The sequence below is a fragment of the Callorhinus ursinus genome, unplaced genomic scaffold (genome assembly GCF_003265705.2).
Source record: "Callorhinus ursinus isolate GAN/ISIS: 27379988/994484 unplaced genomic scaffold, GSC_fseal_2.0 scaffold6, whole genome shotgun sequence".
Classification (NCBI taxonomy): Eukaryota; Metazoa; Chordata; class Mammalia; order Carnivora; family Otariidae; genus Callorhinus; species Callorhinus ursinus.
The window spans coordinates 66,174,148-66,201,248 of record NW_027397068.1 but is presented as its reverse complement, the minus strand read 5'-3'; the positions used below and the strand labels follow the sequence as shown (position 1 = coordinate 66,201,248).

The window sequence follows — 27,101 nt, the reverse complement described above, 5'->3', positions numbered from 1 at the left end:
CGCGTGTGCGTGTGTGTGATGTTTGCATATACATGCACACATGTACATGTATGTTGGCCTGTGTACATGGACAGCCTAAAGGATTACATGTCTGATTCACTGAACCTAAATGTTTCAGTCTATTGCTGCTAAATTTTGCCTCTGTGTTCTCTTAAGATTGAACAAAGGCTTGCCCAGGCACAGAACTTAACTCAGGGCTGGGGAGAGATCAAGCACATGAAGGCTGAGCTTTGGATTTACCTCCAGGATGCTGATCAGCAACTACAGAATATGAAGAGAAGGCACTCAGAACTGGAGCTCAACATTGCACAGAACATGGTTTCCCAAGTGAAGGTAGGAATTAATGGGTCTCCAGAGGAGATAAAGGAGACTACAACTGGTATGTGGCAGCCAATGTCCTTCAACATTAGTATAGCTACTTAAGGAATGAGATAGAATCAGAACAACCTTCATTTGGTGCCAGGAAAGGACAGATGAGAAAGTAAACATTCAGATATTTTCTTGGAGCTCCAGTTAGCTACTTGGATTGAAGAACATTCACTCTGTAGTTTGTTTCTGAACAAAGCAGTTGTGGTTTAGCCAATAGAGCCAGAAGACGCTGCCACTAAACAAACACAAAGCCTTATTTTTTACTAGCTTTTCATCACAATATTGCTAAAGCTGTAGGACTGTAAATGTATCAATTAATTAAATCCATCTAACCTATAAAGTATGTATTAATATATAATTAATTTTATGGGGCGCCTGGGTGGCTCAGTCATTTGGCGTCTGCCTTCGGCTCAGGTCATGATCCCAGAGTCCTGGAATCGAGCCCCACATCAGGCTCCCTGCTCAGCCAGGAGTCTGCTTCTCCCTCTCCCTCTCCCCCTGCTTGTGTTCCCTCTCTAGCTGTCTCTCTGCCTGTGTCAAGTAAATAAATAAAATCTTTAAAATATATATATAATTAATTTTAAATGTAATAAAAATAGAATTTATATTATATATTTATATACAGCTTAAATGTAATAGAAAATTACCTAAAGTGTATTAACTTGATTGGAAGTTGTACCAGATTTTTAACAAAATTTAAGATTTATTTTTGTCATGATTGTGAGCATTTTTTTCTACTGGAATATTGTTTGCATATGCAGAAAGAAGAAAAGAGATAAATTAGATTTTTTTTCTCAAAAGCAATGAACTTTAAAAATTCTTAGAAAACCAGGACTGCACTTTAAGATAAAAATAGTACTTTTTTTTTCCTTAATGACTTTAGTATTGTTTCATATTTATCAGTTTTCTTTATACTTTTCAAAGTAACATAGTAAAGGAAAATACCACAGTTATCCTTTGATTCTTATGTACCTGAAAATTTGTACTCATAAAGAGGTATGGTTTTTAGACTTCCTCTTTGTCCCTCATGACCCACTCATTATACATTCTTCAGATACTTGAAGTGTTTGGAAGTATTATATCTATGTCTCATTCTGTATTTATTGGATGGGGGGTGGTTATTACACATCATTCATTTTGTTGTTGTTGTTATCCTTCAGGATTTTGTTAAGAAGCTACAGTGCAAACAGGCATCAGTGACCGCTATTACAGAAAGGGTGAATAAGTTAACCAAGAAGCAGGAGTCTCCTGAACACAAGGAAATAAGTCACTTAAATGACCAGTGGTTAGATCTGTGTCTTCAGTCTAACAATCTGTGCTTGCAAAGGGAAGAAGATCTTCAGAGAACAAGAGATTACCATGACTGTATGAATGTTGTTGAAGTGTTCTTAGAAAAATTTACTACAGAATGGGATAACTTAGCCAGGTAACAGCAGTTCTCCAGTGGCTCACCAAAATGCTAAGCCATAAATTTCCTAATTTTTAGGAAAATCAAAAATTTTAAATATCTATTGTCTATCGTTATAAATACTGATAAAATATTATTAAGAATCTAATGTTGTCAGATGGATACAGAGTCATGATTTTTTTTTTTTTGCTCAGTATTAATTTAACCAGTGAGTAGAAGGAAAATGTTTGAAAACAGCACCATTTTCCTCTATGACCTTAAGGGATATTCCAAAGACTGTTACACTGTTACTTCAAAGAATATCCCAAGAGTATTTCTAGTTTTGTTTAATTATCAGTTACGGGACTATCATCTATCAATTCATGAAATGAATCCTTCTTGAATCTATGTATTCTGTAGGTATCTTGGCAGTTCTGTAAAGTAGTACATTCTGTATAATTCGGTCAAATTGTCTTGTACTTGTGAATTCTAGAAATTAGTGAACAATCCAAATTCAATTAATGTGTGTCGTTTGTGATTTTGTAGCAATTGAAGCCCTCTTAGCTTGTTGTTTGAAAAGGATTTCTTTTTCTGCCACATATACCAGGTCATCATATGGAAATCTTTTTCTATACTTCTGATCACTATAATTGTTAAAATCTATACTTCTTCTGCCTAGATTTATTAATTTGTAAAAATTAAAACTGAAAACATTATTCTAGATGTAGTTAAATTATAGTGGTGTTTTTGAAAGGAGATGCACTATTTTCTGATTTGTTTACTTTTCTTTGATGCTCAACAATCTACTAGTCTTTGGGATAAATCCAGTAAATATCAGCAAAAACCCGTATTTTGAGTTTATAATAGGCATCTCCATCTGTTTGACCCACAGACACCTTAGACCTAATAAGGCTTAAACAGATCTCATCATACTGCCTCCCAACCCTATTCCTCCTACTTCAGAACTGATCATTTTACAATTGAAAGAGACTTACAAGATTCCTTTTTCTCATGTGTGTTTTATCGTCGAAGGGTTGAGAATTCTTTGCATTTCACACTTATTTTTAAAGATTTCTAGTGATAAGCAAAAAATATCTCAGTACGTAGATGAGTGGCTGTTAAAGTCATTGGTTATATCTTACAGAATAAACTAGTGCTATTTGTTTATTGGAACTTCTCATAGGAGAGCACGTAGCTCGTGAATAATTTATGAATTTCTTTAAGAATGCAGTAGATCAGTGCTTGTCAATATTTAGTGTTTACACAAATCATCCAAGAATGTTGTTAATATGCAACATAATATGTTAATATGCTCAATTGATAAGAGCCAGAGGAGGAAGCTAAAAGTTCATGTCTGATGTGATGGGAGAGCAGCATTAGCCAGAAGAAGAAGCACAGAGAAGCATCAAGGCAACTTATTTGGTTCAAATTCTGATACAGAAATATATGGGTCCATAATAATCATACTCTTTAGTAAACCATGAATTGAGCTATCGTAAGCTAAGAACATCCACTTTAAGAAAATGTTGAAGTGTAATTTAACATGGTATGAACATATATAGATATTAACCAAAGCTAATTTATTTGTATATCTTTTGATATATTTATAGATCCGATGCAGAGAGTACAGCTGTCCATCTAGAAGCTTTGAAAAAGTTAGCCCTAGCTCTGCAGGAGAGAAAGCAGGCTATTGAGGATCTGAAAGATCAAAAGCAAAAAATGATAGAACATCTGAATTTAGATGACAAAGAATTAGTCAAAGAACAGACAAGTCACCTTGAACAACGTTGGTTTCAGCTCGAGGACCTTGTTAAAAGGAAAATCCAAGTGTCAGTCACCAACATGGAGGAATTAAATGTGGTGCGGTCCAGGTTTCAGGAGCTGATGGAGTGGGCAGAAGAACAACAGCCCAACGTTGCTGAGGCCCTGAAGCAGAGCCCCCCACCAGATATGGCTCAGAACCTCCTCATGGATCACCTCGCCATTTGCAGTGAACTGGAGGCCAAACAGATGCTCCTGAAATCACTCATAAAGGACGCAGACAGGGTGATGGCTGATCTTGGCCTAAATGAGCGGCAGATAATCCAGAAGGCACTCTCTGATGCACAGAGACATGTGAATTGTCTCAGCGACTTAGTGGGCCAGAGACGAAAGTACCTAAACAAGGCCTTGTCTGAGAAAGCCCAGTTCCTCATGGCAGTATTCCAGGCAACCAGCCAAATTCAGCAACATGAGCGAAAGATAATGTTCCGTGAGCACATCTGCCTGTTACCCGATGATGTGAGCAAACAAGTTAAGACATGTAAGAGTGCACAAGCCAGCCTCAAGACTTACCAGAATGAGGTCACTGGACTTTGGGCTCAGGGTCGTGAATTAATGAAAGGAGCCGCAGAGCAGGAAAAAAGTGAAGTACTAGGTAAGCTTCAGGAATTGCAGAGCGTCTATGACACTGTTTTACAAAAGTGTAGCCATCGGCTACAAGAACTAGAGAAAAATTTAGTTTCTAGGAAACATTTTAAGGAAGATTTTGATAAGGCTTGTCACTGGCTAAAACAAGCAGATATTATTACATTTCCTGAAATCAACCTAATGAATGAGAGTCCTGAGCTTCATACACAACTGGCCAAATACCAACACATTCTCGAACAATCTCCAGAATACGAGAATCTCCTGCTTACACTACAGAACTCTGGGCAGGCCATATTGCCATCGCTGAATGAAGTTGATCATTCCTACCTCAATGAAAAGCTAAATGCTCTGCCCCTGCAATTTAATGTAATTGTTGCATTGGCTAAAGACAAGTTCTATAAAGTCCAAGAAGCAATTCTTACTCGGAAAGAGTATGCTTCCTTGATCGAATTGACAGTCCAGTCTCTGAGTGAACTTGAAGACCAGTTCTTAAAGATGAGCAAAGTCCCTGCTGACCTGAGAGTTGAAGAGGCTCTCTCTCTTCAGGAAGGTTGCAGAGCCCTTTTGGGAGAGGTGGCAGGCCTTGGGGAAGCAGTGGATGAACTGAACCAGAAGAAAGAAAGTTTTAGAAGCACAGGTCAGCCTTGGCAGCCAGACAAGATGTTGCAACTTGTCACCTTGTACCACAGGCTAAAGCGACAAACAGAACAAAGGGTTAGCTTACTAGAAGATACCACCAGTGCTTATCAAGAGCATGAAAAGATGTGCCAGCAGCTAGAGAAACAACTAGAGGCTGTGAAAACAGAGCAGTCCAAAGTGAATGAGGAGACCCTTCCTGCAGAGGAGAAGCTCAAAATTTATCACTCCCTGGCAGGAAGTCTTCAGGATTCAGGAATTGTACTCAAACAAGTGACCGTGCATCTTGAAGATCTGGTTCCACACCTTGATCCTTTGGCTTATGAGAAAGCCAAGCAACAGATCCAGTCCTGGCAAGAGGAGTTAAAACTGTTGACTTCTGCCATTGGCACGACAGTGACAGAGTGTGAGAGCCGCATGGTGCAGAGTATAGACTTCCAGACAGAGCTGAGCCGCTCCCTGGAGTGGCTGAGGAGTGTGAAGGCAGAGCTAAGTGGGCCGGAGTGCCTGGACCTGAGCCTACAGGACATCCAGGAGGAGATCAGAAAGATCCAAATTCATCAGGAAGAGGTACAGTCCAGCCTGAGAATAATGAATGCCCTGAGTAACAAGGAGAAGGAGAAATTCACAAAAGCCAAAGAGCTGATTTCTGCCGATTTACAGCACACCCTTGCTGAGCTCTCAGAGCTAGATGGAGATGTTCAGGAAGCTTTACGCACCAGACAGGTTGGTATGCAAGGGCTTCTCTTTTCTTTTTTTCCGCTCTGCTTATTTGTAAAACAGTCGTGAGAAATTCCTTAGTTTTTGTATTTGGTTAGAGTTGCTTTATGCAATATTTCTTTTCTTTTCTTTCTTCTTTTTTTTTTTTTTCAGAAAGAGAGAGGGGGAGATGGGGGAAGGGGAGGGGGGGAGAGGGAGGGAGAGAATCTCAAAAAGATTCCATGTCCAACGCAGAGCCTGACTGAGGGCTCAGTCTCATGACCCTGAGATCATGAGCTGAGTGGAAATCAAGAGTTGAACGCTTAACTGACTGAGCCACCCAGGCACCCCTATATTTCTTTTTTGATACTACATAGAATCATCTTTAGTATCTTTATTGCTTACATGCATGGTATTAATCTCATGTATTCCACGTTTCGACTTGTCCTTAGTTATAACACGGTAATACCTCAGTTTTCTCTCACCTTTAGGAGAGATAATACATGATAGCACTAATATAATCAATACCACACATGAGTACATTAATACTAAAATAAATTAACTAGCAAAGAATAATTAGTGATGCCTTTTTTAAACAATCTGAAGCCTGGAGTTTCTAAGATGAGTGCTAGATGAAGAGCCTCCGAAGGAGGCATTGTGGACAAGACGCAGTCTTGACCTGATGCTGAGCCACACTTCCTGTGGGGTCGAGCCACACTTCCTGTGGGGTCGAGCCACACTTCCTGTGGGGTCTCTCATCAGTTGCCCCGTCTCTTCATCCTTTCCTCATCTTCTCTTGCTCCCCTGCAGCACAGCAGAAGCAAGACTACAAGATTCGTTCATGACTTGACTTGGGGATAACAAAGAAATGAGAGTGTGCACAGAACTTCCCAGTTTGACAGCCTAATTGCAGCTTGTTCTGAGGCTTGCAAGTTCTGTGTGTTCAAAATTCAGAGATATAATAGCGCCCAGAAGTTTACTTACTTATCCTTTGGTTCTTTTTTTCCACATCTGTCCTCAGTCCCCGGTTCTATCCCAGTTGAACCGAATTCGTTTCAACAAGCCATTTAAGTAAAAAAGAGAGTTTTCCTTAGGATAACATAGCAGCTAAAGCTTTGGAGTAAGGCACACCTGGGTTTTAATGTCAGTTATTTGATATTGGGAAAATGATTCCCATCCCTTAAATCTCAGCCTCTGCTCTGTGGAGGAAGGATACTAATATTTCCTTCTTAGATTTGTATTCTCAGTATAGGACCTGATGGAGACAGAAGTAACCCCCAATGAATCTTAGCTATCACTTAACTTTTTTTTCCCCCACATAGATTAAGGTTAACACTAAATAATAAATATTTTTAATCTTATATTTGTTTTTTTTTCAACCCCACAGGCTCCCCGGGGGTTCCCACCTGCCCCCTCACACTGATAATATTAATATTTGGGAAAAATCTTGAGAAACTTCATCAGCTAAAATCTGACTTCTTAAACTACTTTTACCTTTTCAGGTTGATTCAAGGTCACTGTTAAATTTTTTTTTTAATTTCCCTATAGCCATAAAGTATTTAGCCTGGAATGAAGAATCAGAACAGAAGTTACCTGGAATTTTCATTCCTGAGAAACATCTGTCCTGTTAGCTTGCTTCCGCTGATTTTTTTTATTTTTGAACGAAAATCTTGAATCTTTTAAGGTGTCCCTACTTCTGCCATCTTGTGATTGATTGTCTTATTGACTGTCTTGGCCCCAGTAACTGAAGGTTGTGGTTCCAGGGGCACTACTCATCTCTACCACTGATTCTTTGCTTGGCCATCTGCATTCTTTCCTTATTAAGTGCCAGTCTTGCACATACTTTCTGCGTCTGATTGCATAATAGCGACTTGTCTTGTCCAGTCACTGCTGGCCACTTACAATCTTTCCTTTCCTTCTGCATTTGAATGGATTTCACTTGATGGGGTCAGCTTTCCATTCTTAAACTTTTCTGTTTTAGTCGGTATTCAAGACTTTTGGACTACTAGTTCACTTCCACAAATTGCTATTTAGTCTGGTGAACACCGGTTTGGAAGTTTGGTGTTATTATACTTCCTTCCTCCCACACCCATCTTTATTGAGGGTTAACCGACAAATAAAATTCTAAGATATTTAAAGCATACAATGTAATGGTTTGATATATGTAAACACTGTGAAAAGATTTCCCCCATTGAGTGAATTAATACATCCATCACCTCACATTTTTTGTTTAGGTGAGAACCTGAAATTTAATTTCTAATGTCTTCGCAAATTTCAATTATACAATACAGTGTTATCAACTATAGTCACCATGTTACACATTCGATCCTCAGACTTTATTCAGTTTAAAACTAAAAAATTGTACCATTTTACCAATCTCCCCCTAGCCCCCCTGGGAACCACTAGTCTGTTTAATTTCTATGATTTCAACTTTTTTTTTTCTTTAGATTCCATTTATAAGTGAGACCTTGTGGTATTTGTCTCTCTGTGTCTGGCTTATTTTGCTTAGCATCATATCCTCCAGGTCAACCATATTTTCTCAAATGACAGGACTTCCTTCTTTTTTAAGACTGAATAATATTCATATATACCATAGTTTCTTTTCTTTTTTTTTCTAATTGAAGTATGGTTGATACACATTACATTAGTTTCAGGTATGTGACATAGTGTTTTGACGAGTCTATATGTCATGCTGTGCTCACCATAAGTGTAGCTACCATTTGTCAACATATAACACTATTACAATACCACTGACTGTAGTCCCTAAGCTGTACCTTTCATCCCTGTGACTTATTCCTTCCATAACTCGAAGTTTGTCCCTCCCACTCCCCTTCGCTCATTTGCCCTCCCCCCCCACCTCTCCTCTGGCCACCATCAGTTTGTTCTCTGTATTTGTGGGTCTATTTCTGCTTTTTATTTGCTTGTTTTGTTTTTATATTCTACATATAAGTGAAATCATATGGTTTGTCTTTTTCTGAATTCTCTCACCTAGCATAATACCCTCTAGCTACATCCATGTTGTCACAAATGGCAAGATCGTCTTTGTTTTTATGGCTGAGTAGTATTCCATTGTGTATATATACCACAGCTTCCTTATCCATTCATCTTTTGATGGACACTTGGGTTGCTTCCATATCTTGGCTATTGTAAATAAAGCTTCTATAAACATAGGGGTGCATATATCTTTTGAATCTGTGTTTTAATTTTCTCTGGGTAATTACCCAGTAGTGGAATTACTGGATCATATGGTATTTCTATTTTTTAACTTGTTGAGGAGCCTCCATACTGTTTTCCACAGTGGCTGCACAGTTTACATTCCCACCAACAGGGCATGAGGGTTCCTTTTTCTCTGCATTCTCGCCAACACTTGTTATTTCTTGTCATTTTGATGCTCTTCATTCTGACAGGTGTAAGAGGATATCTCATTGTGGTTTTGATTTCTATTGCCCTGATGAAGAGTGATGTTGAGCATCTTTTCATGTGTCTATTTGCCATCTGTATGTGTTCTTTGGAAAAATGTCTATTCAGATCCTCTGCCCATTTTAACTGGATTATTTGTGGTGGTTTTGGTATTGAGTTGTATAAGTTCTTTTTATATATTTCAGATATTAACCCCCAATTGGATATATCATTTGTGAATATCTACCATTCAGTAGGTTACCTTTTTGTTTCATTGATGGTTTCCTTTGTTCTGCAAAAGATTTTCATTTCGGTGCAGTTCCAGTAGTTCATTTTTTTGTTTCCTTTGCCTGAGGAGACATCTAGAAAAATGTTGCTAAGGCCAATGTCAAAGAAATTACTGCCTATGTTTTTTTCTAGGACTTTAATGTTTTAGGTATCACATTTAATCCATTTTATTTTTGTATACTACATTTTCTTTAACCATTCATCTGTGGATGAACACTTAGGTTGTTTCCATACCTTGGCTAGTGAAAAATGCTGCTATAATATAGGAGTACAGATATCTTTTCAAGATGATTTCATTTATCTTTTGGGTAAATACCCAGAAGTGGGATTGCTAGATTCTATGGTGGTTCTATTTTTAATTTCTTTAAGAACTTCCATACTCCTTTCCATAATGGCTTTACCAGTTTGCATTCACACTGGCATTACACTTCCAACCAACTTTGGTTGGAGGCATTATTTCACTTTGGTAAATACTCAGCCTCTCATATTTTGCAAAGCATTATATATTTATTTTTAAAAGGGAGAGAACAAAGCTTCAGAAGTAGTCAAGATACCACCAAAAAATTTCTATTCTACTTCTGTCCATGTTTATTTATTTTAACTGCCATAATAAAATCATAACAAGAATAGGAGAAGGAAAAAAGTAATGGTGAATTGTGCCTAAAAAAATTCTACCAACTTATCAATTCACTTATACACATACAGCCACATGACTGAGGACTGGAAAAAAAGTGGAAAAAAAATTAAACTATTTCCAGTAAATACATTGCAATTGAGAGTTGATTGTGTTTGCCATTACTGTTTTTCAGGCTGCCTTAACTCAAATATATAGTCAATGTCAAAGGTACTATCAAGTATCTCAAGCAGCTAATGACTGGCTTGAGGATGCTCATGAAATGTTACAACTGGCAGGCAATGGCCTAGATGTGGAGAATGCAGAGGAAAATCTCAAAAGCCACATGGAATTTTTTAGTACAGAAGATCAGTTCCACAGCAATCTGGAAGAGCTCCAAGGCCTGGTAGCCAGCTTGGACCCACTCCTCAAGCCAACTGGAAAAGAGGACCTAGCACAGAAAATGGCTTCCCTGGAAGAGAAGAGCCAGAGGATAATACAGGACTCCCATGCCCAGTTAGATCTCTTGCAGAGGTATTAAAGTTGTTTTCATCTTTATATTCCAGTGAAATGAATTTTCACATAGAAAAGAGGAATATACCAATGATGTACATTAGCATGTAAATTCATTCTTCTCTCTTAAGTATCATTAGACATATTCCATCAGAGCTCTGCATAGAAATGTGTGATTTTATGTTGCTTATTATCTTTTGTCTGACTTTTTCAAGATGTGCTGCTCAATGGCAGGATTATCAAAAAGCAAGGGAAGAGGTTATCGAATTGATGAATGATGCAGAAAAGAAATTGTCTGAGTTTTCTTTATCGAAAACTTCTTCCAGTCATGAAGCAGAAGAGAAATTGTCAGAACACAAGGTTAGTTTTGGGTTGTTGTTTTAAATATCCTTTCATTGTAATTGTAATGGGTCTTTGTCATCTGAGAGTTCCAGAAACAGGTCAATAAATCTTCATTTACACCTGGATGCATTTAAATATGAAAAGGATATTAAATGTGAAAAGGATACATTTAGTCACATTTCATAGCAGTGTGAACTTAATTAAATGCTATCACCTTTTTAGGATTCCTGTTGAAATGCACAGCTAGTTTCACAAAAAGACCAGAGAAATTTGCTTCTGATAAGATATGACAATAAATTAGAGAGGGCACGTACTGAATGGAACACTGGGTGTTATGCACAAACAATGAATCAAGGAACACTACATCAAAAACTAATGATGTAATGTATGGTGATTAACATAACAATAAAAAAGATATGACAATAAATTTCAGTAAATACTTCCTGATAATAACTTCAATAAATTCAAATAATATTCAGATATTCATAACAGTCTCACTCAAATAGCACAGCAATATAAGGTCGAATGTAACATACTTAAATATCAAATTCAGTGCCTTATCTTTTGAAATTGAGAGAATGTTATCTCAAGTCGCAAATAAACTTTTCTTCTTAATAAATAAAATATTTTAATAAATAAATTTTCAATAAAGACATAAATTTACCTTACCTCTTTAAAACATTCAGGCCTAAGTCAATTAAAAATTAAGTGTAAAAATAAGAGTTACCAGAGGAAAATAAAAATACATAGGAACATTTCCTTTTGCAAGTCATTTTGAGCTTTACTGAAATCCTTAGAACTTCTGAAAAATCAGTCTCTCCTCATAACCTCTTTTATCCTCTCCCTATCTCAGTCTTTAGTGTCAGTAGTTAATTCTTTCCATGAGAAAGTTGTGGCCCTTGAGGATAAAACTTCACAACTGGAAAAAACTGGAAATGACGCAAGCAAAGCAGCCTTAAGCAGGTCGATGACTACTGTCTGGCAGCGCTGGACACGTCTCCGTGCTGTGGCTCAGGACCAGGAGAAGATATTGGAAGATGCAGTAGATGAGTGGAAAAGCCTTAACACTAAGGTAATTTCCATGACTGATGGGCTCAAAGAACTGTTTCCTTGCTGATGACAATGTATTTTGGAAAAACACTATTTTGTTTCTTTTTTGAAATTGGCTTTCTGAAAAGCAACAAGCCTTTCTTTTTTAAGTCTCTGTTTCAGTGACATGAAAGCCAAATCATGAAATGCAATGTGCAATTTAATGTGCAATTTAATCCTAAATCAGGGTCTGATTATTTTTTTTTAAGATTTATTTATTTACTTTTAGAGAAAGAGAGTGAGCAAGAACAGGGGGACGGACAGAGGGAGAGGGAGAGAAAGAATCCCAAGCAGACTCCCCGCTGAGCATAGAGCCTGCCTTGGGGCTCAGTCCCACAACCCTGAGATCATGACCTGAACCAAAATCAGGAGGCTCCCCAGGGTCTGATTATTTTAATGAGAAAACCAAGCAATTAAATTTTGAAAGGAATACAAACCCACTTTGCCCCATTTGCTAGGCTCTTCGTAAAATTTTCTTACCCCCCTCTCTCTCTGTCTCTCTCTAAAATAAATAAGTAAATCTTAAAAAAAAATTGGGGCACCTGGATGGCTCAGTCAGTTAAGCACCTGACTCTTGGTTTCAGCTGAGGTCATGATCTCATGGGTCCTGAGAATGAGCCCCAAGTGCGGGGGAGGGGGTCCCCACTCAATGGAGAGTCTGCTTGAGATTCTCTTCTTCTGCTCCTCCCCCAACTCGTGCACACACACACGCTTTCTGTCTCTCCAATAAACAAATAAATCTTTAAAAAAAATTTCTTACCTGGCCCTGAAAAAGTATAAAATACTTTCTTTGCCATGAAAATGAGCGGGAATTTCCAAAATCCTGTATTTAATTCCTTTTATCTTTTAAGTAGGCTTCAGTATTTTAAACCATATCATCCTTAATGACTCAAAGGCACATATTTATGTTAACATAAATATTGGAAAGTTTTTCTTTTATCTGTTTATTTAAAAAAAAAACCTTTTCTATGTTATGCAGTCTCTGATAGCCCTATTATTTTGAGATTAAATCTTAAAACCCAGAAATCTTCCCTTTCATGTTAAGGAGATTGTTCATGTCTAGTCCCTGAAATTTAGAGTTTATGCCGTCATCTTTAATGTGCCTCAGTGACTTTGGGTCAAATGTGCCATTTATTGGAATTGCTCTGTCTTTTCAGTTTATTTTTGATCTTCACAGTATATACATTTGTCCTCAGGTTACAAAAGCCAAGGAAATGATTGATCAGCTGCGAGATAAATTACCGGACAGTTCTGCAGAGAAAGCCTCAAAAGCAGAACTCTTCACTCTTCTCGACCATCATGACACACTCGTTCTGGAGCTGGACCAGCAGCAGCTGGCCTTAGGTCTGCTGCGGCAGCAAGCACTGAGCATGCTCCAGGATGGAGCCACGCTGTCCCCTGGAGAAGAGCCGTCTATTGTCCAGGAGATCACGGCAATGCAAGATCGGTGCCTGAAGTAAGCATAGACTTGCTTTCATTCTCTGTTACTAAACTTGGTCATGACCCAGAGGGATAAGCGTAGTATTAGAGCCTGGGGATGCTCCCATCATGCCACCTTAAAAACGTGGGAAACTGTTCCCTTCATCCCTGCTTTTCATTTTTCTTAACTCTTCAAGTTATTTATCTGAAAAATACATCCTAGTAGTATTTAGAAATATAGTGATGAGCCATACAGAATTCAGTCTCTGAGGTTTACACTCAAACAACAGAGACCGACAACTACAGAAGCATTTCGGCAGAGCATGGAAAGAGTGGTAAGGGCGTATGCAGCACCTCTAGGAGAGGAATCAAGGAAGGCTTCCCTTCAGGAGGGGTGCTTATGCTGAAGACTGGGCAGGCTCGAGCTAGGCAGTGAAGTGGGAGGAGAGGTTAGCCCACAGGGGAATACAATGTAAGAAAGCTTGGATGTGAGCATGTTACTTTCAAGGAGCGGTTGGGCGACAGGGCAATTCCTGAGAAATGAAGCTTGAAAGGTGAACAGGTGAGAGCTATTGAAAACTTCATTTTGATAAAGCTTGATAATTCATTGGCTAACTTGGAGGGCAGGGAGATCAGAACAAGGGTAATATCAAAGTCCAGATAAATAATAGCTATTTACTGATAATGAACTTAGCGGAAAGAGAAAGTTAATCTTGATGTGTAACCAGCCTGAATCACTCATTGAGCCAGAGGAAGAAATGTCAATAGGTGATTTTACCCTGTATTAACTAATATTACTCACCCATAGCCTATATTCCTCTCTTCTACTTATAGATGAATTCAGGATAATCTGACTTCGCTTATTTAAACTTTTTTACCAAACTTTTGTCAATTCAAATAAAAACTTATAGTTTGGATGTTGAACATTATTAACTGCCAAATTTCTAAAGCTTGATACTTTGTTTAGAGACTGGCTTCTAATAGCCACAAACATTCCAATTACACATTACTTTGAAGTGCTGATGATTCTGCACCATTTGAGTAGACTTCCAAAGAGGAAATAAATAAACAATCTCCAATTGTTTAAGACAGGAAAATTCATTGCAATTTAGTGGCTTGGGAGTATGTCAACTCTCAGTGTTCCAGGGATAAATCATTGACTTAATATGACATATATTCTTCTGTTGTACTTGGCTTAAGTGTTACTGAACATTATCTCAGAATTTGGGGAAGTGTCTTTGCCTGCAAAAAAGGATATGAGGCTTTACTTTTTTTAATGTCTGTTTTTGATAATATTATGTCATTGATTAGGGACTTCCTTTCACATCAAATCCTCTTCTGGTTTCTCCCTTTAATGTTTCTGAAGCATGCAGGACAAAGTGAAGAGTAACGGAAAGGTGGTAAAGCAAGAGCTAAAGGAGCGAGAAGTTGTGGAGACTCAAATCAATTTGGTGAAATCTTGGTTTCAGGAAACAAAGGAATATTTGGGGAATCCAACAATAGAAATAGATGCTCAACTTGAAGAACTTCAGGTACCAAACTCTTCTTATTCCCTATACCCATCATTTTAAAAATGTCCTGATTTTAATGAGATATGTTTGTTTATATTTAGTGAGTATTGAATTAAAATTTTTCAGCAATGTAACATATAAAAGGCTTTTAGTATTATTTCAAGGGACTTTCTTTTGTTCTGTATAAAGGGGACACGCTTCTCCCCAGAGACTAAGGGAAGGCTTGAGGTTTTTTTTTTTTAAGATGTTTCTCTAAGTCCACACTTCATATATTGATAAACAATACATAGTCTTGTCTCTGTACCCAGAAAAATGAATTTCCCTATCAGGCTCCCAGAAGCTTCTAATTTTGATCATTTTTTTAGATTCTCCTAACAGAAGCCACAAATCACCGACAGAACATTGAGAAAATGACTGAAGATCAGAAGAATAAGTACCTGGGTCTTTACTCCATCTTACCTCCTGAACTGTCCCTTCAGTTCGCTGAGGTGGCACTGGACCTGGGAACTATCCATGATCAGGTAAACCTCGGCGCACAAAGTATGCCTTTCCATTCTTTCAGAGGCTCAGTACTTTTGTTTGAGAGTTCTTGATTTTCACAATCCTGTCTTCATGGAAACAGTTAAAAACATATCAGTATAAAACAACAATATTAAATTAGAGGTCTTATTTGTAGGCAAGAAACATATCAGATGAGCACAGATATGAACAATAATGTTATGCAATTAAAAATCTTACCTACTTCACCTTTTTCTAAAATAGATGACAAAATTTTTTAAAAGCTATTATTTCATGTATTCAACAAAAATTTTTTGAGTACTCAGGACCTGCCAGGTACTCTTCTAGCTGTTATTTCAGTTCAGCAAAATATAAGTTAAGTAGGTGAAGATATTTGAAAAAAGGGAAAATCAAAGTAAAAAAATAAGGTAAAGCCAGGGAGGAAGTTATTACCCAAAAATGCACATTGGTGGGTCCTATAATGTTGCTAGAGGAAAGCCCTTCAAATAAACTCTAGCTTTCAATGACCAAAGAAGATGTGACACGTAATCCAATCCATGTCTATAAATTTTAAAACAAATTTTTTTTTTAAACAAAGAGATACATAATCATTCATAGTACTGAGATCAGAGGGAGATTTCTATCTTAAGTCCCAAAAAGAGGACATGCTTTCATATAGTGTAAATAGCTTTTGTAGCATCTGTATGGAAACATAATAGCTTTTTAAGACCTCCTTGGTGACATAATGCTAAAGCACAATTAAGTTGAAAGCAGTCTATGGAGAAGATATACCACTAATTCTAAAGTGCTCATGAAATGGAAAGTAGTGTCACATTGTAGCAATTATAAAGTTCATACAAGTGCACTGCATTTTTGGACCTCCAGTGAATAATACAAAGTGTTTTAAAAATTTCAACAAAATCCAATGCTACTACATCATGATATTGACCTAAACTAAAATGTTATTTTCTATTTTAAGTATTTAATTGGCCTATTTGGTTTTTCTTCTTAGACATTGGAAGGTCTACTGGGAAAAGTTCAGATCTTAAAAAAAAAGTTCAAATTTAATTTTTCTTTTTCTCTGGATAAATTTCTCTATATTAGAGTTATTCTCATGCATCTCATTTACGTTGGCACTCAACTCAAAATAATGAAGGCCAAAGAAGTCTTTTTTTTTAAGATTTATTTATTTATGTGAGAGAGAGTGAGCAAGCGTGAGCGGTGGGGAGGAACACAGGGAGAGAGAGAGAGAATCTCAAACAGACTCCCCGCTGAGCGAGGAGTCCACACAGGGCTCCATCTCACAACTCTGAGATCATGACCTGAGCTGAAACGAAGAGTTAGAGGCTCAACCAACTGAGCCACCCAGGGGCCCCAAAAAAGTATTCTTTTAATGGCATGTTTCCTCTAAAGTGCTTTTCACTTATATAAAGAAAATATTTATCGTGTTCTCTTAAGCATTTTATTATAAGCAATAATATCACTGTTTTCAAATCAAACCAAAGCCATTTGAAACTTATAAACATTAACTGTATTTTTTTCCCTTTGTTTTTAATGGCTTGTGCTTAACACTTTTTTGATATATTATAGGGATGTACTTGGGAAGTTGGAAGAGGAGTTAACAGATCACCAACAGCTAACTTATAAAAAGGTGTTTGGAAACAAATCCAGATGCTTCCAATGATCTGGAAGTGTTTTCCATTTTATGGAGAAAAAGGTTTAAAGGAATTTGTGTTCTGAATTTGGTAAATGGAGAACCTAGGATTCAAACTCAGCTATATACATACTGCTATTTGTAATGAGTATTCTATAAACGTTTGATGCATAGATCACTGTACATGCATTACTTGTTTCTTTGCTGAAACAGCAACAGAAAGGGACAGTGGAGGCATGAAGGTGGTGGGAAGCAAAGCTGCCTGGAAAGCTGTGAGAGCTAGTAACAGCACGTGGCTGGCCTGACAAAGTCCATCAACGCCAGAGGGGTGTTAACCCCTCAAGTGTCTCTTGTCAACATCTTAAGATTGAGGTTTTCAGTAGCACTTACGCAGTTTTAATCATGGTTGGTTTTGCTGTTCTCATTGATTATTTAGATCCAGGACAAAGTAAGAGAAGTTGAACAGAGCAAGGCCATGAGCCAGGAATTCAGCCGGCAAATTCAGAAGATAGCCAAAGATCTCACAACTATTCTGAGTAAGCTGAGAACAAAGACAGATAATTTAGCTCAAGCTAAAACCGACCAAAAGGTAAGGAAGGAGAAGTGGAAACATAAGAGATGCTACTGAATGAATTAACTATGTTTTGGAGTTAGTTTATTTTGGGGATATAGAGGGGGGGAAAAAAGCTTTCTTGATTAGCAAGCTTCATTAAAACAAGGTAGTAAAGGCAGGCAGTAAGAGATTTTACAAACATAACAGCGTAGGTCACTTCATCATTACAATGGAAGTGTATTAATAAATGTACCTACATATGTGTGTAAGAAGGAAGAGTGTCAAAGGACCAAATAATGATCTGGGAATATAAGTATAAAAATTCCAAAATGAAGGATGGTCTTGGTGGTTAAATCTGTGTTCTTGCTCTGCTGATGAGTTAAGTGATGAATCCTTTTTGGGTGGGGCAGAAGGAAACATTAACCTTCTCATCCTAACCTCATAGGAAATAAACACCAGGGTTACAAAACATCCTGCCTGCTCTGCCTTTCTAACCAAAGAAACAGAAATGACCTGATCAGAGTAGAATTATTCTTTATAATATTTGGCATTTACAAAAGTCATTTAAAATATCACCCTTGATCTTGGAAAATCTGGAGAAATTTACTTTCTATAGTCTAATGCTCTTTTGTTTTGGCTTCCATTTAGGTGCTAGGAGAGGAATTAGATGGCTGTCATTTAAAATTAATGGAACTAGATGCAGCAGTACAGAAATTCGCAGAACAGAATGGCCAACTGGGTAAACCACTGGCCAAGAAGATAGGAAAACTGACTGAACTTCACCAGCAGACCATTAGGCAGGCTGAGAATCGGCTCTCCAAGCTCGGTCAGGTATGTATTCCAGGCCAGGAATCAAAATCTTCTAAGGCAGAAATTCAGTGTTTGTTTTTTCTTTTGGAAATAAATCAAAAGATAATATTGACAATGATGAGGGTAGTTTAAGGGTAGCTTATTTCATACCACACTGTGTTCCTAAAATTCACATGTAAACTTGCCTTTATTTTATATCAAACCATATTATAAGTTCATTGACAAATGTGGTCATATAAATGGACTTTTGGAATGAATATTTTGTCAACTGGAGAAGTATTTTGTGAAATGAATACTAATCCAGTAACATGTTTTACAAAATCAGTATGGAGTGAATTCAAATATCTTAAAGTAATATATATATATATATAAAGTAAAATATATATAATATATTTAAAGATGTAAGACATAAGATATATATATAATATATAAAGATGTAAGACATAAGATATATATGTATATACATATATATATATACATGCTTGCATTTACCCTTTACTTAATAGGTTCAGGTCACACATCCATCATAATTGTTGACTGTAGATTCATCTTTATAAATTGATGATGTGTTTTTTGGGTAATCAGGGACAAACTAAATCATGACTTGGCAACTAATGAATTGTAGTACCAAAACCTCCTTATTCAGTGAGGGTGGAGTATGCGAGGAGGGGTAGAGAGGAACTAGACAGATGACTAAGAAATGAGAATAGAGAGTATTTTTAAAAGACAGTTATTCAAGCATATTAAGGACTTGGACTTTATCCTAAAGTCACTCGGACGTCCTTGACAGGTTTTCAACAAGGAAATGATTGTTTATACCTTTAGATATCACAGATCCCCTAGGATTATTGTATCTAAAGAGAAATAGAAGACTGATTTCTAGCTCATGAAACAGAGTTTACAATTGCTCTCTGAATGGTAATGATTTTTCAGGCAGCATCACATTTAGAAGAGTACAATGAAATGCTTGAATTCATTTTGAAGTGGATTGAGAAAGCTAAAGTGTTGGTACATGGAAAGATTACATGGAATTCGGCACACCAACTTCGAGAACAATACGTTTTACATCAGGTAACTTTGGGAAAAACCATTTTCAAAGAGTAACTTAGAGAGCAATTTGATTTAACTGGGTAGACTGACAGAAAATTTAAAGGACCATGATGTAGAATTATTGTAGGTGCCAGATAAAAAGAAAGCTAAGGTAGCCCTAATGACTTGTCCGAAGGTTTGTAAGAAAGTGGCTACCCATAAGATTTCATTAGACTATATAAATAAATAAATATCCTCTATCTCCCCTAGACTTTTCTTTCTCCAAGACCCCAAATAATCAGCCAGATACAGGTCTCTCTTTTTTTGCAGCTTCTTTGAAACAATCACTTGCAGGGATATGGTGGGAAATTCTTCCCCAGGAAGAGATGTGACATGTGGAAAGATTATAGGCTCCAGAGTCAGACTGATGGGAAAACCAAGCTCTGTTATTTAGGGCTGTGTGATTTGGAACAAACTATTTTGCCTCTCTGAATTCAGTTTTCTCATCAATAAGATGGAGATGTAAATGGTACTTATATTGCAGAATTATTAGGAGGGTCAAATGGTTTAACATATGTGCAGATATCAAGCTCACTACGTGCCACATGGGTGCCTCCTTCTCAGCATCCCGCCTCGTCTTGGTTGTCTGGCTTTCCAGAGGAAGCAGGGGTCAGCTGGAAAGGAGCAAAGAGTCCATATCACATGGTGGCTGCATTACTTCATTTCCGGAAGTTCTCTTCTGGTTATATCATCCAGGAAATTATTTCATCCTTTCATTATCTTTAGCTTGAATTAGTACAAATATCTAGTAGCCCAGTTAGCTTACAATACAATACAGAATGATTTTTACTTAGTTACATGGATATCCTGAAGTATTTTAGATTCTCTCTCTTTTATTCTGATTTATGTATACCCATATCTTTTAAATCATTTGCTTTTCCATTCCTATGGACAAGTTTCTAGATCAAAGCCCCATTTTCTCCTTATTGGAATGCTCTAACAAATGCTAATTAATTTCCCTATGTACATAATCGTTCTTTTCTAATCGATCTTGCATACCCTTCTGGAATCATTCTTATACCACTCAAGACAAGACTTAAGTTACAATGGGTTGTAAACAATTAAAAAAATATTCAACCTCATTAGAAATCTAGAAATGAAAATTTAAAGAGAGAGCACTCTATCAAATTAACACCATTTGGAAGTTATTTGATGGGGTGCCCGGGTGGCTCAGTTGTTAAGCGTCTGCCTTCAGCTCTGGTCATGATCCCAGGGTCCTGGGATCGAGCCCCACATGGGGCTCCCTGCTCCGTGGGAAGCCTGCTTCTCCCTTTCCCACTCCCCCGACTTGTGTTCCCTCTCTTGTTGTCTTTCTCTTTCAAGTAAAATCTTTAAAAAAAAAAAAAGTTATTTGAGGTTCATATTTAAAGAAGTGAGAACTCTCAACTCTGAAGGTTACTTGTTAAAAACTTTTTGAAAAACAATTGGCAAAATGTATCATGATCATCAAAATGTTACTACTCCATAATCCAAAATGTAGAAAATATGTGGTATTAATAACTATACTGGAATTTTGTTTTTTAAAGATTTTATTTATTCATTTGAGAGAGAGAAAGTGTGAGCCAGGGTGGGGGAGTTGGGGGGGTGAGTAGAGGGGGAGGGAGAAAGGGGGAAAGTATCTCAAGGGGACTCCATGCTGAGCGTGGAGACTGACACAGGGCTTGATCTCATGACCCTGAGATTATGAATTAAGCTGAAACCCAGGGTTGGACACTTAACCGACTGAGCCACCCAGGTGCCCTATAGTGGAATTTCTTTTTTAAGATTTTATTTATTTATTTGAGAGAGAGAGTGAGCAGGAGCAGAGGGGAGAGGCAGAGGGAGAGGGAGAAGCAGGCTCCCCGCTGAGCAGGGAGTCCAACATGGGGCTCTTTCATAGGACCCTGAGATCATGACCTGAGCCAAAGGCAGAGGTGACTGAGGACCTAGGACCCTGAGATCATAACTGAGGCACCTAGATGCCCCTATAGTGGAATTTTAAAGAAAATGGCTAGTCACTTTTCTGAATGACATTTTGGATATAATAGAGTATAAATGTAGTCTTTAAAATGACCATCAAGGCTTTTTTTTTTTTAAGTAGGTCCTGCACTCATTTATTTATTCAGCAAACATTTATAGAATGCTTTCTTTCCAAAGCTAGGAATTTAAAATACAAAGAATATTCCCTGTTCTTGCCCCAGGGAGTTGATAAAAGAGGCACAAGACAGATCTAGACAATTATAAACAGTGTGATAAGTGCAGGAAATGAGGGATCAAAGTGCTGAGGGAGCCCATAGGAGCATGCTCCACCCACACTGCTTGGGGTCTAGGGGAAGTTAAAGGAGGCCTTCTCACGAAAAAGTCAGTCCGGCCTGAGTCCTGAATGACAGGCTGCCTACTTGTGTGAAATGGATTTTAGACAAAAATGCATGTTGAAATCCCAGTAGTAAGAGTGAAGGGTGCTCTGGTGCAGTAGAGGGGACACTACGGGGAGGTGTGGAGGAGAGCTGGAAAGAAGCTTAAGAGGTAAGAACAGAGAGAGAAGAAAAAAGATCAAAAGCCCTGTTAAGAACTTGGGCTTTACCTTACAGTCCCTCCGAAGCTTTTGACAGATATTCTTCAGGCAAGCGACAAATTCAGGCTTGTATTTTAAGAAAGATGATTTAGCAGCCTGTGGAAAACAGACTATGAAGGTGAGACAGCGTGGAAGTTGGCTTCAGTGTTAGGACAGAGAGTGACAGGGTCCCTCTTTGGAGGCTGAGAGAAGACAGAATCGAGGACTATCACTGAGCTAGAATTCTGGACTCTGGAGACTCTTGGATATGGGTGAAAGAGAGGGAGGAGCCATGGACAACTCCCAGGTGTTTTGACTTGGGCAGGTGGGTGAGCTGAGTGCCTCAGGGATGCGGGATACCGCCTGTCTGTGGGTCTCTCGGAAGCTCAGGAGAGAACTCAGCCTATAGACACTCTTTTGAGGAGTTCTTCCTTACCTGCCTTAGTTCAGGCTGCCCGTGTTTTTTTTTGATATAGTGATCCATGATTCATTGTTTGTGTATAACACCCAGTGCTGCATGTAGAACGTGCCCTCTTTAATACCCATCACCAGGCTAACCCATCCTCCCACCCCCTCCCCTCTAGAACCCTCAGTTTGTTTTTCAGAGTCCATCGTCTCTCATGGCTCATCTCCCCCTCCAATTTCCACCCCCTTCATTCTTCCCCTCCTGCTATCTTCTTCTTCTTTCTTTTTTTTTTTTTTAACATATAATGTATTATTTGTTTCAGAAGTACAGATCTGTGATTCAGCAGTCTTGCACAATTCACAGCACTCACCATAGCACATACCCTTCCCAATGTCTATCACCCAGCCACCCCATCCCTCCCACCCCCCACCACTCCAGCAAACCTCAGTTTGTTTCCTGAGATTAAGAATTCCTCATATCAGTGAGGTCATATGATACATATCTTTCTCTGATTGACTTATTTCGCTCAGCATAACACCCTCCAGTTCCATCCACATCGTTGCAAATGGCAAGATTTCATTCCTTTTGATGGCTGCATAATATTCCATTGTGTATATATACCACATCTTCTTTATCCATTCATCTGTCGATGGACATCTTGGCTCTTTCCACAGTTTGGCTATTGTGGACGTTGCTAGGCTGCCCGTGTTTAGCCAAAAACAGTACACAGAGAGAATGCATGTGTTCTAAAGTCAGGTGGAAAAGAAAGATGGAATAGTGTACATATATTATGATCTCAATTACCTAAAAATATACCCAAATGTAACAGTAGTTATCTCCTATTTAAAGTTTTCTCTGACATATTATAGAGTATTTTATTTTCTTCTTTATATTTTCAATATTTTCTAAGCTTTAGTATATATATGCATGTATGTATATACATATATGCATATATGCATATATACATATATGTATGTATATACATATATGCATATATATATATATAGCATTCCTCATGAGGAAAAAAACTGTACTTTATTTAAAAAAAATAAAGATCTATTGCCTAAGAATAATGTCCCAGCTCCCATTTTTCCTCTTTGTACATCACATATCCCAGTAACTGCACATTTTGTGCTCACTCACCTCTGTTCCTTTACTTATGCTCTTCCTTCTCCCAGTCTTCCTGCAAGTAGGAGTGTGTCTCATTTCTGTCATCTTTAACCTTTCTACTCTTTCACTCTACTCCTATGATGTGTATTATGTGGTTAACAATCCATTTGTATTATTAGTCCCACTAGATGATACTATCCTGAACGATGAGGGCTGTGTTTTATTCCTCTTGGTATCTCAAGTTGCTTCTACCACCTTTGCCTCACTAAAGAAAGTGTTCAAAGGTTTTTGTTTGTAATGCTCTTGTGTTATTTTCATTTCTTAGATCAATAAGCATCTCAGATCTTAGAAAATGAGAGCTGAAAGGCATCTCTTCAGTTTAAATATGAGAAAAAAGTAGGTTCAGCAACCTGACAAAGATGCCCAACATGTCAGAGCATTGATGCTCTGGGATGCTCATGTCCTGACCCTCACCAGGGAGCAGCTTGGAGCAGTAGAGAGAGCATGAGCCTTAAGATCCAACACTTAACATTTGGCCTTGGCAAACAGTTGACAGTTCCTAAACTTTGATTTCTTTTTCTGTGAAATGGGGATAAGAGTAGGTAGGGAGTAGGCACAGGGGTGTGAAGGTTAAACACAATAAGACACACAGAACCTCCATAGTGAGCATGAGAACTGTGGATAACAACATCTCACTCTCTTCTAGTCTGACGGTCTTATATCACACCAGATTGAGTACCTAAATGTCTATCTCTGCCTACCTGTCAATGTCATGAATATTGATAATTCTCTCTAGACCATGCTAGAAGAATCTGAAGAAATTCACAGCAATCTGGAAGCGATGATTGAGAAATTACAATACCTCGCTAGTGTGTACTTCACAGAAAAAATGTCTCAGCAAGTGGCAGAACTGGGACGGGAGTCTGAGGAGCTGCAACAGATGATCAAAATTCGTTTGCAGAATCTCCAAGATGCTGCCAAGGTAAAATATAACAATAATAATAATAATAATAATAATAATAATAATAATTGGAAAGTCTATCATTTAAAAAAATGGTGGTTTTATAGTGGAGATGTAGTACTTAACCTCTGATAATGCCTTCTTGACTGCGATGTTACTCTTCTATGACTTTGAACTTCAAGTGCCTATATACTGACATTCATACTGCTTTTACTCTGTAGGATATGAAAAAATTTGAAACCGAGCTAAAAAACTTACAAGTTGCTTTGGAGCAAGCCCAGACAACCTTGACTTCTGCAGAAGTCGGACGTCTTAGTCTCAAGGAGCAACTTTCTCATCGACTGGTAAGCAAAAATAATTCAGAGGAAATGAGTTAGGGAGCTATATTTAAACAAACAAACAAAAAAAGGATGATAGTGAGGAAAAATGATTTTTAAACTCAGTTACAGTCTTAGTACTCTATACATTAAAGAAAAATTCCTTGGAAAATGTTTATGACACGTGACAGAGCTGTAATTTAGTAAACGTCTCTGGCTTATGAAATGAGCTATTAAAATACACGATTTTCCTGTGCTTTACAAAATGTAAAATGTGAACTTGTACTTTCAGCACTTGTTGTCTGAGATGGAGTCACTCAAGCCAAAGGTCCACGCTGTGCAGATCTGCCAGAGCGCACTCCGGATCCCCGAGGAGGTGGTCACCAGCTTGCCGCTCTGCCATGCCGCTCTGCACCTGCAGGAGGAGGCGAGCCGATTACAGCACACCGCCATCCAGCAGTGCAACCTCATGCAGGCATGTGCTCCTATACCTGCCGCAGGAGCCTGCCGTCCCCGCGCCGGCAGAGCAACGGCTAATGAGTCATGGGCTTCTTTTCTTAGCATTGTGTGGGCTCAGCCATCAAAACACATCCAGAGTGTTAAATTTGACAGATTGTTGTGCTTATATAAAATAAGGAGATGAAATGCTATCATTTGGATCACCCACAAAAGCCTGGGAAAGCTCTATAAAAAATATCCTTTGGTGAACACTATCTTTGAGCAATATATTTTAGTAAAGAACAACTTATAAAGGTTAATTTTGTCTTCAGTCATATATTTTTATCTCTTATTATCCATCTGAGAATCCTCTAAAGCCTTGTAAAATGCCTTTACTGCTAGCATATTTTACAGAATTCTTTTTTCATATTTCAGCTTATTGATGCACCAAATGCATTTCCTTGCCTGAAAAGTACACCCATGTGTTTAACTCTTAATCTCTTTAGCTGATAAGAGAAAAATCATTTACTAGGCAGGAATGACACTCTTCACCTCATATCTCCTTTCAACTAATACTTTACCTGCTTTATCCAAAAATTGCATACATATCTGCTCATTAAATAGTTAATGGTCAACTTGTTCAACTATTTTTGCTCCTTGAATTATCTTGTAATTTGTTACATAGTAAATTCCTGAGGATAGAAGTCATGCTTACTTCATTTTTTTGTCTTCCACCCCAGCATTTAGACAAGTGCCTTACATATATATATTTAGTATTTCTTATATGGAAAAATGAAGCAATCATGTTTTTCATACTGCTTCCCACCACAACATTGTTCTGACCATAACATTGCCATTTTCAGGACAACATGAATAGGGGAAGAGAGAGGATCTAGCCACTTAGCTATTTTGAGTCAGTTGATAATCTTAGCAAACTATTTTAGAGAGAAGTCTTTGAAATATCTGCATAAACTTGAGGACTGAGTCATCCAGGGATTTTACCCATCATTTCTTTATTCCCTAGACACACAGCTAAATACCAGTTAACACTGTAAACAGCAGCACAGGATGATTCCCATAGTTATTGATACAGAAAGATAATTGTGTGTTGTTTTTTTTTTTTTCCTCTTTCAAAAAGGAGGCTGTGGTGCAGTATGAACAGTATGAACAAGAAATGCAACACCTTCAGGAGCTTATAGAAGGAGCTCACAGAGAAATTGAGGACAAACCTGTGGCCACCAGTAATATCCAGGAGCTGCAGGCCCAGATTTCTCGGCATGAGGTGAGACAGGAACACAGGTGCTTGCTGAGGACATGTAATTGGTTTCTAGTGAATCACCGAGAAAAGTTTTCCCTGTCCCGTACACAGTGTGCTCAGTTCTTGGGGAGCCTCTCTGACTGTCTTTGCATTTTGAGCACTACATTTGCTGATCCTTTCCAAGACCCAGGAGCCTGAGTCTTCCCCTTAAGGCCAAAACCTCTTTACATGTTGCTGATGACATATCTCACCTGGGATCCACCAATTGTCTCCTGCACCCAAAATTCTCACAGTTAATTACACCAAAACATAGTCCACTTGGTATTCAAAGCCTGCTAGAAACAGCAATGCTCAAAGCCTTGCTGCTTTGATCACTTTCTTCAAAAAGAAGAAACATTTCATGTGAAAAACAAAATCATTTTCTTTTTCAAATACAGGTTATTTCATTTGCTTCCACCAAAATCAGAGTATGGTCCATGTTGTTTTGCTGATTTCCAGATTGTGTCTGTTAGCATCTTCACCATTTTCAAATATGCCTTCTTTCTTGAATTTATAACTTCATATTTATAGTGAATTTATAACTTAGGACTTGAACACTCCTTGTGCAGATTTGGTCTCAGAGATCATAGACCTTAAGTGTCTTGGCCCATTGATACCTACCGGTGAATCTCTTCTGACCTGTCAATTCCTATATGGCTCACATTTACTCTTTCCCTTGGGGACTGGCTCATAGCATCATGCATTGGGGTAAGCAAAAGGGCAGGGAAGGGTGTCTTATTTCTCTGTGCCAAAGGTGGATA

General features: G+C 38.0%; 1 protein-coding gene across 11 annotated transcripts in view; it reads left to right on the top strand.

The window, feature by feature from the left end:
• SYNE1 (spectrin repeat containing nuclear envelope protein 1) overlaps positions 1-27,101 on the top strand; it is a 336,369-nt gene that overhangs the window by 149,236 nt on the left and 160,032 nt on the right. For all 11 annotated transcript variants that reach the window (XM_073894098.1, XM_073894101.1, XM_073894100.1 and 8 more), the window contains 16 exons: positions 157-333; positions 1,530-1,795; positions 3,367-5,527; positions 9,997-10,334; positions 10,529-10,673; positions 11,509-11,727; positions 12,941-13,200; positions 14,530-14,695; positions 15,040-15,195; positions 17,263-17,415; positions 18,028-18,210; positions 19,123-19,260; positions 24,124-24,309; positions 24,510-24,632; positions 24,898-25,080; positions 26,182-26,325. In XM_073894098.1, the coding sequence (XP_073750199.1) occupies positions 157-333; positions 1,530-1,795; positions 3,367-5,527; positions 9,997-10,334; positions 10,529-10,673; positions 11,509-11,727; positions 12,941-13,200; positions 14,530-14,695; positions 15,040-15,195; positions 17,263-17,415; positions 18,028-18,210; positions 19,123-19,260; positions 24,124-24,309; positions 24,510-24,632; positions 24,898-25,080; positions 26,182-26,325 (4,998 nt within the window). The remainder of the gene's footprint in view (positions 1-156; positions 334-1,529; positions 1,796-3,366; positions 5,528-9,996; positions 10,335-10,528; positions 10,674-11,508; positions 11,728-12,940; positions 13,201-14,529; positions 14,696-15,039; positions 15,196-17,262; positions 17,416-18,027; positions 18,211-19,122; positions 19,261-24,123; positions 24,310-24,509; positions 24,633-24,897; positions 25,081-26,181; positions 26,326-27,101) is intronic.